The 13335-nt window shown below is 52.5% G+C and overlaps 1 protein-coding gene across 7 annotated transcripts in view; it reads left to right on the forward strand.

Annotated features, from left to right (window-relative positions):
- Positions 1-8674: 8674 nt before the first annotated feature.
- The window catches only part of TCF7 (transcription factor 7), a 30385-nt gene continuing 25724 nt past the window's right edge, over positions 8675-13335 (forward strand). For all 7 annotated transcript variants that reach the window (XM_077768632.1, XM_077768633.1, XM_077768637.1 and 4 more), the window contains exons 1-2: positions 8675-8740; positions 9116-9240. In XM_077768632.1, coding sequence (XP_077624758.1) covers positions 9145-9240 — 96 coding nt within the window. In that variant the 5' untranslated portion in view covers positions 8675-8740; positions 9116-9144. The remainder of the gene's footprint in view (positions 8741-9115; positions 9241-13335) is intronic.

Below are 13335 nucleotides of genomic sequence, written 5' to 3' on the forward strand. Positions count from 1 at the left end.
AACTTAAAAAAAAACAAGGCCCCCCCCCCCCCCCACCATCACCAATCTCTGTCCTCCCTGACAGTCAGCAGGTCTCAGGGCACAGATTGGGTTCAGGCTCCGTGCTGCTAGCCACTGCTTTAAGCTGCCCCCTGCAAAAGGTGATGTTGTTTTTATTACCTTCCCTTGAGATTAGCCCCCTGCAGCAACACTCCCCTCCAGCCTCCAGCCTCCAGCCCCAATATGGGGCCAGAGATGTCCAGGCTTTGCTCTCACACTCACCTCAGATGCCTGCGATGGGCTCCATTAAACCAAGTGAGGAGCAAAGCTGCATGAAGTGTAAGGAACTGGCCACAGCCTCTGAGGAGCCTCAAGGGTAGAAACCCTCCTCAGCAGCTCTCCTCCCTTGGGAACTCCCAGTCTCTGCTCGCACACCTCCAGTGATGGGGAGCTCACTGCCTATGCTGGCAGCCTGGGCAGGCCACGGTTGGCCAGCTCTGACTGGTGTTTCCTCGAGCTGAGATGAAATCTCTCCATGTAATTTCCTCCCATTAGCCTTGTCTCTGCCCTCGGGCCGTGCAGGCCAGCCGGCTCCCTCCAGCCTGTAGACATCTGGAGATGGCCATCTTTTGGCAGGAGGAGCCTCCACTGGAGCTGAATGCTTGGCAGCCTCGGGCTGGCCTCAGAAGGCAGGGTTCTTGGTGCCTACCCCACCCTGGGCCTCAGTTTCCCACGACTGGCAGGACTGTAGGGTTGAGGGACAGCCCCTTCTAAGGGTCTAGTCCTGAGCACAGAGCTGCTGGCTGGGAACAATAATAATTAATGACATTGGACACCACTTAGCAAGGACCTACTCTTCACTAGATCCTGTGCTAAGTACTCTGCAAGCAAGAACTCATCCCATCTTCCTGGCTCTTTGAGTCAAGTATTATTATTGCCCCCACGGAATAGATGAGCAAACAAGGGCTCTAAGAGGGAGGTAACTGGCTCAAGTTTCCAACCACAATGAGTAGGCAGAGGATCCCCAGTTTACACACAGGCTATGAGCCTCAAGCCCAGCTCTTGACTACCAGACAACAAAGACAGATAGCATTGGAGAAACAGGAGGCTCACTCCCCAAAGATAGAGACCGAACAGCTCAGGAGAAGTTGAAAGACTCCAATTCTAAAGGCGATGGGAATTTGAAAGGGAGAGAGATCCCTGTGGACAGGAGCAGGTGGGAAAGTCTCCCGAATGAGGGAGAGACCAGAAACGAGCCCTGAAAAATGAAACACCCAGCCCCTTTGGAATTCCCAAAGAACAAACGAGTGGGAATAGCCGCCTCCTCCCCTCTGTGCCCCCAGCTTGAGGAACCAAGTTGGGTTGGACCTTCCCACAACAGTTCCACCTCATGGGCAGCAGGCATTTATTAAACACCACAGTGTGCTTGGTCCATGTGAGCACTCAGCAAGGACCCAGATGAAGGGTTCACAATCCCAAGAAGCTGAAAGCCCAGTAGGGCAGGAATGAAGCCCGGTTAGAGTGTGATGACCAGTTTGGGACTCCACTACGGCTAAGTTCTTCCATATCGGGGACACAAATTGGAGTCTGTTTTGGATAAGGAGTGTTCTTCCCTGCCTTTTGAAGCCAGGATACCAGCATTCCCCAACAGACTTCCAAAGGAGGGGGGCACCTGGGCGGCTCAGTTGGTTAAGGGTTGCACTCTTGATCTCAGCTCTGGTCATGATCTCACAGTTCGTGGACTCTCACGGATCTCACGTCGGCCTCTGTGGTGACAGCTTGGAGCCTACTTGGGATGCTCTCTCTCCCTGTTTCTCTGCCCCTCTCCCCGCTCTCAAAATAAATTTAAAAACTTAAAATATATATAGATAATAAAAATTTTTTGTTTACTTATTTTTGAGACAGAGAGAGACAGAGCATGAGTGGGGGAGGGGCACAGAGACAGGGAGATACAGAGTCCGAAACAGGCTCTAGGCTCTGAGCTGTCAGCACAGAGCCCAATGTGGGGCTCGAACCCACAAACTGTGAGATTTGACCTGAGCCAAAGTCATATGCTTAACCGACCGAACCACCCAGGCACCCCTTAAAATATATATATTTTAAAAAAGCCTTCCAGAGGAATTATGGTCTTTGGAAAATTATACATGAAAAAATAATTTTATGGTTAAATCAGTTTGGGAGACCCTTGGCTAAAAGAGGCTAGGCAGGACATTGCTGGAGCAGGGCTTCTCAGAGTCTTTACCGGCTGTATACACTGGGACTGGCAGTGACTGCAGGGTCTGGCACAGGCTCTCCTCAAGTCCTCCATGCCCACTATGGCGCATCAGTCTTTCTAGCAATACCCCAGGGGCTAAGAATAAAGGGGGCATTCTCCAAGTGGAAGATGGTGGATTATGGTCCTAGGAGTCTGTTCTAGGAGAGGGGACAACCAAGGAGAGCCAGTGTCTGGGGAGGGGCTGGAGTGGAATTGTCCCAGGTGGTGGGGATGGGGAGACTGTAGGACCTGGGACATGAAGCTGTACTATTCTGGGTAATGCTCAATAGATGGCCAAACTCTCCCCCAGGATCCTGGTTCACCTAAGCTCCAGAGACCTTATGGGGCTAAAGTCATCATAACCCAGGGTATGGCTACTGCCTTGCCGTATCAAAGCTATGTCCTGGGTTTTGTTTTGTTTTGTTTTTTTAAAGTAGGTTCTACACCCATCATGGGGCTTGAATTCACAACCCTCAGATCAAGAGTCACATGCTCCACCAACTGAACCAGCCAGATGCCCTAGCCCTGTTCTCTTTAATTCTACTTGCCTCCCAGCTTGACCTTCCTCCTCCAGGAAGCCCTCCCTGACTGCCAGGTTGTGTGGCAAGACATATACACAACAGCCCTATTTCTGAACCTCTGGCTCCTAGAAACTCTCTCTGGCTTTAAATCTCCCACAAGAATTCCTTGAAGGCAAGTAACTCAGCTTAGTACCTCCTCTCCAGATTTTAAGTGATCATTGCTGTGATTGAGCCAACCATCCACCCATCCATCCATCCAGTCCAAAAGTTTCCAAGCACTGTAATTGGCGAGCTCTGTAACAGGCCCTAGGAATAAGCAGCAAAGCCCTTACAACCCTGTCTCAAAACCAGATATCCAATGGTATTTTCCTAGTACGGCATTCCTATGTCTGGGGCTGTTCCTACAGTGCAGGCACAAGTTAATATGGACCCATTCTTCTGTGAAACTGCAGGCAACTCCCCCGCGGACACTGGGCCTCAGTGTCCCCTACTTCCTGTTGCATTGGTGAGGCTGCTTGTCTTGCCTCATTGCTGTGGGCTCCTCACTGCATCTCTGACACTAGGTAAGGGTACTGAGCCCAGAGAAGGCAGAGGACTTATCTGAGTTCACCCAGCAGGTCAGGGGGTGGTACAGGGACCAGGACACAGACCTCCCACTACCAAGCTCTTTGGAGACCCATTCACTCTGATGGCACAGAGCCTGGCATACGACAGCCACTCCTGGCTTGCCTCTGCTGCTGACACATCGGCGCCTCTGAGTCCAGACCCCTTCCTGTAGAAACTCAGGATGATTTATTCCTCCTGGTGAGTGAGTACCGGCCCCACTCGCTGGGAACAGTGGCCGGCACACTGCGGGGCATTCGCCTGCGGAAACTGTCATAACAAGCCCTCTAAAGCTGAGGGGCAGCTGTCTGTAACCTCACCACCACCCCTCAAGCCGATTTCACCCAACTACCCTGGGGTGTCATCAGGAATAGCTAACATCCAGGTTTACCATTAAATTTTTTTCATTAAATTTTTATTTTAAGAGCAGTTCTCGGTTATTGCATAAAGTCTAGGGATTAGGGAAGATTATAAAGAAGGAAGAAATGACCCCAAACCTTTCTTGCTTCATTTTATTTTATTTTTTAAATGATTTTTATTTTATTTTTTAAGATTTACTTATTTAAGTAATCCCTACACCCAGTGTGTGGCTTGAACTCAAGACCCCAAGATTAAGAGTCACGTGCTCTACCAACTAAGCCAGCCGGTGCCCCCTTGCTTCATTTTCTTTTCTTTTTCTTTCTTTCTTTCTTTTTTTAAGATTTTATTTTTACGTAATCTCTGCACCCAACATGGGGCTCGAACTTATAAGCCTGAGATCCAAAGTTGCAGGCTCTACCAACTGAGTCAGCAAGGTACCCCTTTTCCCTTGCTTCATTTTAAATTTCTTTCTTTTTGTTTTTTATTTTATTTTATTTTATTCTTTTTATTTTTGAGAGAGAGGGAGAGACAGGGTGAGCAGGAGAGGGTCAGAGAGAGAGAGGGAGACACAGAATCCAAAGCAGGCTCCAGGCTCTGAGCTGTCAGCACAGAGCCGGAGGAGGGGCTCAAACCCACCAACTGTGAGATCATGACCTGAGACACCCCGGCGCCCCACCTTGCTTCATTTTAAAGGCAACTGCCTGGTATCTGACCCAGAGCTGACACATCACGGAATTGTGTGTTTTTGCCATTCTTCAGGCCACAGCCACCTACCTGCGAACACACACACAGAGACACACACACAGACACAAACATACAGTGAAACTACACAGTTTCCAGAGAGCAAACTGTGTTTCTAGTAACAAACCACAGTCTGCCTCTAGGACGTGTGGCCACGCCGTGCCCTGAGAGAGGAGGCTTGCACGGGAAGTGTTCCTGCCCAGAGCCGGCAGCCAGGCCTCTGGGCTGCAGTAGGCAAGCCCCAGCAGGATGCCAGGCTGCCGGCAGGCAGGAAGGCGTGCTGCTCCGCTGCTCCGAACCTCTCCCCGTTGTAATTTACCAAACCCATCTGGGGCTCCTTTGAGTTGTTTTCTGGAAATGCCACATTTCAAGGGTCTCCCCGTTAGAAAAGGTCAGAGAGTTCACACAGGCCTTTCATGTTAAGGAACTTGAAAGAAAAGGAAAGGAAAAGTACATTTTTAGCCTTAACTGTGATGAGGTGGGCCCAGGCCATGAGAACACTTAGATGACTTACATGACGTTACATGAAGAGCCAATTAGCCTAACAACTTCCGAAAACTGTCTAGCTCAAAAGCACCCATTTATTAGGGCGCTTGGAATGTGCCAGGCCTTGTACTCAGCTCTTTCCTAGGGTGCGGAAATCATCTCAATCTCACTCAGTGCGAGATGTGATCCTCATTTTACCCAGGAGGAAGCTGAGGCTCAGAGGTCAGTGATTTGTCTGGAATCCCCCAGCTAGTAAAGGGAAGGGCAGGGAAACTCAGATAGGTCTGCCTAAATCCTAAACTGGAGCTCTCTCGCTCAGACCCTTAACCCTTGTGAGCTCTGACTTTGTCCTGTATCCAGCCTCTGAGGACGGCAAGCGTCCACCTGGTTTGTTTGCATGAAGATGAAGCCTCATGATATCTTCAGCTCTGACCCAAACTTCATGAGTCCAGAAGACTCTGGGGCCTTCCTGCAGAAGACTCTGGCCCTCATCCTGAAACTCCCTGGTCACGGCCAGAGGAGCAGCCACAGCAGATCTCACCCACCATTCTGTGGAAGAAGCCCACAGCCACTGTGTCTGTATGGGATGTGAGTCAGTGTCCAGAACAGGTAGTCTAGGGTGGGCCCAGAGGAGAGATGGTACACACTAGGTCTGACTCAAGGGAGACGCTCTGGGCCCTCCCACCTAACAAAGGGCATGAGCCATCCTACACAGACCAAGCAGGGAGTTTCCTGAGTCCTCCTGATGGTCCCTCCACGCACCATGAACAACCAGGAAAGCCAGGACTCTATTGGTAACAGTTCATTCATCAGCATTTGTTTGCAGAAACCACGGAGCAGATAAGAACCCCTCCCCCTACCCCCCCCNATCATGATGGAACACTAGAGCATGATAGTTAGAGTTTGGGCTCACGAGTCAGACTGTCGAGGTTTGGAATTCTGATACTCTCACTTCCAAGCTGTGACATCCTAGGTGACTTATTCAAGCTCTCTGAGCTTTGGTTTCCTTGTTCATGAATGGGGATAATAGCCCCTATGTCATAGGATTGGTATGATGATTAAATGAGATAATGTGTGTGAAGCTCTTGACATGATGCCTGGCACACAGCAATCACACAGTAATATGAAGTCATTGTGCAGGTGATAATGATGACGATGATGATGTAATCAGTGCTGACCAGACAAGGGGCTGCTGCAGGGTCACACTTGCCTCCTGCCTTTTGTGGACAAGCTGGAGCTCCTTGAACTCCCTACCTCTCCAAACCCTAAAGAGCTTTCCAGGTCCAGATGAAGTCTGCCTCCTCCAGGAAGCCCACCTGACCACTCCAGCCACAGTGATTTCACCATATCTGAGCTCCCTTTGCCCAGGGTCTATGTAGATATATCAACAACAAACTTGGCTCTAATAACGTCTCAGCTTCTCAAGCAGACAGTGACTCCTAGAGAATAGGACCCCCTTCACTGTCTCTCCTCTCTCCACAACTTGAGTTCAGGATTAGGTACACAGTAGATTCTTCCTAGCAGGCATTCAAGCTAATTTTGGTGTGGCTGTAGATGTCTGATACTCAGCTGGTTTGTCCCTGTCTTACTTTCCCCTCCTCACTTCCCTATGCTCCCTGCTCACCTGCCTTCTCCCCTGGTTCCACCCCGCAGGGCAAGAGGTTAAAGTCATGACCTTGTACAGTAGTGGTTCCCAGACTTTGGGATTTCACAGCCCTAAAAAATATCCAAAGAGATTTGGGGTGGGAGCGTGACTAGAACAGCCAAGTTTTTCTTTTGCCAAATAAGAACATTTTAAAAAATCAATTTTCACCATTATTTTAGCAAAGAAAAGCTGTTTTTGCACCAATAAAGCAGAAAATCCATAATCTCTGATTAAAAGCTAATACTTTAAGCTGAAAAAATTCAGCCTTATTGAGAAAAACAAACCGCCTCACTGTTGCCCTGACTTCTCTCCTTTCTCCTTGGACTGGAGAAAACAACCCCACTGTCCTGTGTTCACTCATGAGTCTGGGGACCTTTGTCCTGGAGAAGGCGCCTGCTAAGCTGGGGTCACCCTCAAACGCAAGAAGAGCCCCCAAAGCCTTAGATCCATCTTCCCATAAAACTTTCCCAAAGGAGGCTCATCCCAAGCCAGATCCTATAACCTCAGAGGCTGAAGTAGGGGAGGGCATGTGCCCCTCCTCCTGTACCCTTTCCCCTCCCTACTGGGCTGACTTGCTGGAGCCTCCTCCCAGCCCCCACCGCCCAATGGGGACAAAGTGAGACAGAGCAGCAAGCTCACATCCCGAAAAGGAGACTGGGGGAACATAATGGGCAGGATCTTCTCCACATCTCCATCGCCAAACTGAGCACTAGTAACCCCCACCTCCCAGCCCCCGGAAGGGAGGAAAAGTGGGCACTCCAGCCGTGAGGTAGGAGGCCGAGCCGCCCCGCTGAGCGGGCGCAGATAGGATCTGAACGCTGAAAAGGACGGCTCTGGCTCTTTGATCCGCAGCCAGCCAGGCCGGGCCTGGACCCGGAGGGGCGGGGCGGCCCTCTTCCGGCCCGGCTTTGCGCTGCTGCCAGGGGTCCTGTGGGGCTCTGAGCGGGAGAGGCGTCCAAGACACCCTCCCTCCCAAATACTCTCTCCCCCTGTGCCCTCGGGAGAGGTGGGAAAGTCTACAGCGAATCCAGCTCAGAAACCTGCTGGGGGGTGAGGTTCACTGCACTGCGATCCTAGAGGACCCATGTCTTAACTAGATGCCGTGGCCGAGCCAAGGCCAAGCGTCTTTTGGAGGCCCGCGTGGACATGACCCTGGGTGCCTTGGGTGATGGAAGCTGGCACACGTTCCCGCGTTCTTCTGGCTCTAATAGAGCCTGCCGCTTGGATCTTGCGAGAGTCCGCCAGTGTCAGGCTCGGAGTCCGTTGGCTCCTTGGGAATGCGATGCGACTTCCCGTGTTGAGTTGCTTAGGACGACCCGCCCCTCGTCGGAATCCCGCGGCCCACGTGGCTGCCCAATGCCTCGCATCCCTGCGCCGCAGGTTCTAGGCAAGGAACTGAGTTTGGCAGGTGGGGGAGGCGGTGAAAGATCGGCACCGGGTTTGGAGGGTTTGGAGGATCCTTCCTCCTCATCCTCTTGGCTGTTTCGCGCCTCGGAGATGCCACATGGCTGAGAAACGTCACGGGGTGTGATGCATTAGCTCCGCATGCAACAGACGCTGAGTAAATGTGTGATGGGCATGTGCTTGTGTTCGCGCTGTATGTGGGCTGCCTAGAAGGAAGTCCCAGATCGGTTTAGGGTTGCAGAATAGGGCAGAGAATGAGACTTTGAGGAACCCTAACCCTGCCAGCTGGGGTTGGAGCACGGCCTCGAACAGCCTTCAATCTCTAGGAAGTCCCCGTTTCAAGCCCTTGACGTACTGGCCGACGCAATTCACACTTTGGCTTGCGTTCTAGGTCACCCCCAGGGCCTAGGTGGAGAAACCTGGGTGCAGAACAGGGAAACCCATATTGTAGGTGAGGAAGTAGGGTCAAGAGTCTCGTTCAGAGTCCTCGCATTTCAGAAGGGTGATGCTTTTCAAGCTTGTCGGACGCCTCAGAGTCACGCCCGCGAGAGCGAGCCCTTTAAGATTGTGCGCGCCGGTCGAGTCCCGACCTCTCCGAGGCGAGGAGGAGCGGGGCGGAGCGATCNTGCCCCAGGCCGAGAGCCCCCTGCCCCTCACGGCCCCTGTGGATCTCCCCGCAGGCTCTCGGGAGGGAACACACTTCGCAGAGACTTTTCCCCGACAAACTTCCAGAGTCTCTGGAAGACGGTGAGTTACAGCCTGGCCTCCCTCCACCCGCTAAGGCCCGGGTGGGAAAGGGGAGGGCCACCGGGGACTGGAGGGAGGAGGGGGGTGCCCGCCTCACGGCAANCATCTCCGCCTCCCCTCCTGCCCAGGTGACTGACTAATCCCCAGTCTTGAGGAGAAAACGTTGGCCCAGGTTCCTTGGCCGGAGGGGCGGGCTGGGGGTCAAGTAGGGGCCGCCGAGGGGAGGCCTGGACTCGGGGTCCTTCGTCGGAACTCGGTACCGAGGCACCCCTTCTTCAGTCCCAAACTTGAACGGGACGCCTCGGCAATTGTTTCTCTGGAGAGCCGACCCCTCCGGCCGGGCGGGCGCGTCTGACCCAGCTGTGGTTTTTCCAGGCCTGAAGGCCCCGGAGTGCGCCAGCGGCATGTACAAAGACACCGTCTACTCCGCCTTCAATCTGCTCATGCACTACCCACCCCCCTCGGGAGCAGGGCAGCACCCCCAGCCGCAGCCCCCGCTGGTAAGTGGCCCCGGCAGCCCGCAGGCCTCTTGCCTGCTACCTCCTCGACCAGGTACGTGAGGCAGGGGCAACAAGTGACTTTTGTCTAGAACAAAATAGATAAGTGAGAACTCTGTTCTGGTGTTTTTTCCCATATACATCCCGTGGGATCGGAGGCAGGAGTAGCTGAAGGAAGAAGAGACCGCCCAGGCAGCCCCTTCCCTCCAGCTGTTGGCTTTTGTTCTCCCAGCTTGCTCACAAGCAGGTGCAGGCCCCGTCCTGATGCTTGGTAATGCCAGGGTAGAGTCTTTTCCGAGAATTTTTGAGCTGACACCATCCCCTCCCCTCCTGAGGTGCTGGTGTTGGTAGTGTGGTCTGAGCTGTGAGCTTTGCAGTTAAGCCTTCTCCCTGAGCCTGAGCACGGAGCCTGGGTGTTAGGAGGAATGGGCAGAAATGCTGGGGTGCTTCAGAGCTCCTGGCTCTGCAGGAGAAACAGGCTGTATTCACTCCGTCCTTATTGGCATGGATGCACCCTTGCCAGAGAAAGACCACGAATGCAGTGGGTAGAAAGTGGGTTTTTATGAGGCTGGTTTGCTCTCCCGTGCACCAGGAAGGGCTTGCAGAGGTGTTTCAAATCAGTGGTGTGGATAAGGGACCTGGTGAATGATTTTGCTAATTAAATATAAGTTCAGTGCTTTGAAAGACTCCCATGATCATTACAAACCATGCTTTTCTGCCGCATTGGTACCAATGACCGAAAGGGTGAAGAGCCTATTCTGAGTGCATTGGAGCAGTGCAGCTGCACTTAGAAAAAAAAGAGATTAGAGTTTCAGACTGTCCTCAGCTGGCCCAAGTCAGAGGTGAGATTAGAGCTCCTTAAGTACACGAAATGTTTGGGGGACTCAGGGCTGCAAGTGGAGGCCCAGTGTAGGAGGGGCCAGCAGGCAGCAGGCTCACACGGCAAGTGGGGCTCACCCCGAGGGAGCATGGTGACTGCCAGGCGGTTTCAGATCACAGGTGGGGAGATTTGGTTCTAAAAGCTGTTTTCGTGCCGAGGCCAGTGGGAGGTGAGAAGATAGATTGCTGCTTCTCTCCAGAAACCCGGAATGGAAAACCTGGTAAACTCTTGACTCTAGAAATGAGCTCCTTGGCCTCCCCATTTTCTCAAACGCAGAAGGAGTGTGTTGGTCTAATGGTCTTTCTGCTGTAGGGTGGCTCCGTCTGTGAGGTGTTTGCTTCCTTCAAGGCTGTGGGGGAAGCGGTTGCCCTTTGACCTCGCCACCTCATGCAACACCTCTCCCCAGAGACCTCCACCCTGCACCAGCAGACGCTTAACATAGATGCTTTCAGGGTCTCCTACGAGTAAACCCTTAGATTTTGGGGCTGACTTGACATAACGCAGCACTGCAAACTGGTAGGGGAGTTGCTTGGACAGGGCACTATGGTCACTGTGACAACCATGCCTAGACTAAAGGCCTCCTAAGACCAAGAACCGTCTGAGGAGGGCAGGCTCCCTTCCAGCCTCTTGTGATTCCACAGTGCTGCAGGGAGGCGGCGGGGTTTCTGCGTTCCTTTCATGGCCTGGGCAAGGGTGGGAGGGCCCCCTTCTCTGTAACAGTGTGGTGATAGGACCATTTGGTGTCCTTTAGCTCACACTGGTCAGAGTGTAGGCGGACGGATGGCCACCTCCAGCAGTCAGGATTAGGGGTGGGGGCTGAGGGCAGGCACACCACTCTTCCCTTGGCCTGTGTCATTTTTTTTTTTTCCACTTCGGCATCTTTCTCAAGCCATAGCGGATGCTTTTCTGTGTGTCACAGCCTCTGCTGTAGAGGTAAGTCCCTTTGTTCTCGCTACCCAGCCTCAGCCTCCCACTGCCTGCCTTCTGGGCACACAGGAGGAAGAAGGCAAGGTCTGGAGTTGACTTTCTGTGTGCTGGCCTCTGCTGTGTCATGGGGCTGGGACTAAGGACAGAGGCGTGGGCCTAGGCTAGGGTGATACTGGGTGAGGAAGAGGTACATGAATACAAGCGAACCTTTTTAAAGCAAACCTGATAGTTAAGAAATGAATAACAAATAGAAGTAGTTGTTGGTGTTACCCAAAAAGTTGTTGGGCATTTAAATTATGGTTGGTTTTTAAAAGCAAAATCAATGTTTTGGGAACAGGTTTATCAGAAAAGATACTCTTACAGTGGGTCAGGAGTCCATTGTAGGGGCCCTGAGGAAAACCTGCCTTGGGAGGTTTCTTCGGAAGCTCTGCTTTCCTGAGCCCTTCCTCGGGGCACAGATGTCAAGGAGCCCAGCCCCTGTGCCTTAGACCTAGGCCCCCTGTCCCCTTTGCCTCTCTGAGGGAATCTAAGTGGTCAGCACTTGTGCTGAAGAGCTTTTAAGGCCAGTTGCTTAACGTCCCCAGACAGTGGGGAAAGCCCATGCCAGGGCCCTCTTGTGCACACGTGTGGGTGGCTACCATGTGGCTACTGTGTTGACTGCCTCAAAGGACATAGACTCAAACCTTGCTAGGAGCGATGGACCAGATGACCGCCTCACAGCCAACTGCCAGGGGGCAGAGGGAGATCTTTTACTTGAAAAGATGCTTCTTTTTGATACGTGGCTTCTTGTGAATTCTGTTTTGGAAAAGGAGAATTGGTCACAGTCTATTTCATGGCTGATGTTTGTCAAGCATCTAATGTAGGCTTGTAGACAGTTCCTGGCCTAGACCAGTAGCCACGGCTTGTTTTTGTTTTGTTGGCTTTGTTCTCCTCTGAGATTGGGAGGGGGGAGGGAGAAGGTCAACTGGGCCTGACTTTGAAGGAATTCTGGGATGAGTAAGACCTTGCTCCCTAGGGAAACCTCGATTCTTGGACGTGCGTGACTGCCAGTCTGGTGCGAATCCTCTTCTCAGAAAGAATGTGTGAAGCTCCCTTGCTCTTGTGGCCCCTCCACTTAGAGTCTTTGGTCTGGAAGGTTGCTGAGCCTTTGGCCATTTAGATGAAGTGTCTAGAATAGGCAGATCTATAGAGATGGAACACAGATGAGCAGTTGCTAGGGACCAAGGGAGGAGGGCAATGCGGAGTGACTGCCAATGGCTATAAGGTTTCTTTTTGGGGTAATGAATGTGTTCTGGAATTAGATAGTGGTGCAAATTATACAACCTTGTGAATATGCTAAAAGCCACTGAACTGTATACTTTGAAATTCTGAATTTTGTGATGTGCAAATTAGATCTCAATTGGAAAAAAAAAAATGGCTGAGCGTTTTGGCTCTTCCCTGAGCTCCACGGCAGTCCTGGTGTCTGTGCATGCCCCAAGTCAGGGGTCAGGCATCAGTTCCAATGTGGGGGAGCCCAGCTGAGGCAGTGGACTCTTGCTTGGGCTCCTGGCCATGGAGCTTCCATTTCCCGGCACCAAGGTCTGGGGTTAGGTGAGGGCTGTGCTCATGAGCCCTGGGGGGGAGTAGGAGGTGCAAGTATGAGCAAGACTTGAGCAGGGGAAGGAAGTGCTGCTGACACAAGGCCACTACGTCCAGGGCAGCTCTCGAGATACACCCACCCAGCCCTCCATAGCCTCAGACAGAGGGAGCCGGTGGGCCTTTCTGGGGAAGGTTGGTCGTGGTTGATCACCAGCCGTGGTTGGAGTGAAGCCTGTTAGGAGGAGTCTGGTACCAGGCTGGGCACCAGACGGATCACACCTAGCCTCTCTATCTCTGGGAGTGGCCTAGTTAAGTAGAAGAGACTGTTGAATAGACTGGAAACAGACCCTGGTTGGAGGAGTGCTGTCACAAAAGCCCCTGCTGGGGCATCCTGGGTGGAGCCAGCCCCCACGTGGGCGGTGGGCTGTGGAGAAGGGTCCATCTAGCAGCTTCCTGAAAGTGCAGATGAGGACAGAGTACCTGGGCTCCCTTCCAAGCATGCCACATCTCTCACTTTTCTGCCTCAGGTGCCACTGAAAGCCCAGGCTGTCACCATCATTCACCCAGAAGGCACTGATGGCTGCCTCTGGCCTCCCTCTGCCTCAACCTTGGCCCCCACCTGAACCCATGTCCTCACCCTCAGTCCAAGTTCCACAGAGCAGCCGAGCTTCCATCAGGTCTCATTTCTTGCCTGATGAGACCCTGCAGTGGCT

Source organism: Crocuta crocuta, unplaced genomic scaffold (assembly GCF_008692635.1).
Source record: "Crocuta crocuta isolate KB4526 unplaced genomic scaffold, BGI_CrCroc_1.0 scaffold64, whole genome shotgun sequence".
Taxonomy (NCBI): domain Eukaryota; kingdom Metazoa; phylum Chordata; class Mammalia; order Carnivora; family Hyaenidae; genus Crocuta; species Crocuta crocuta.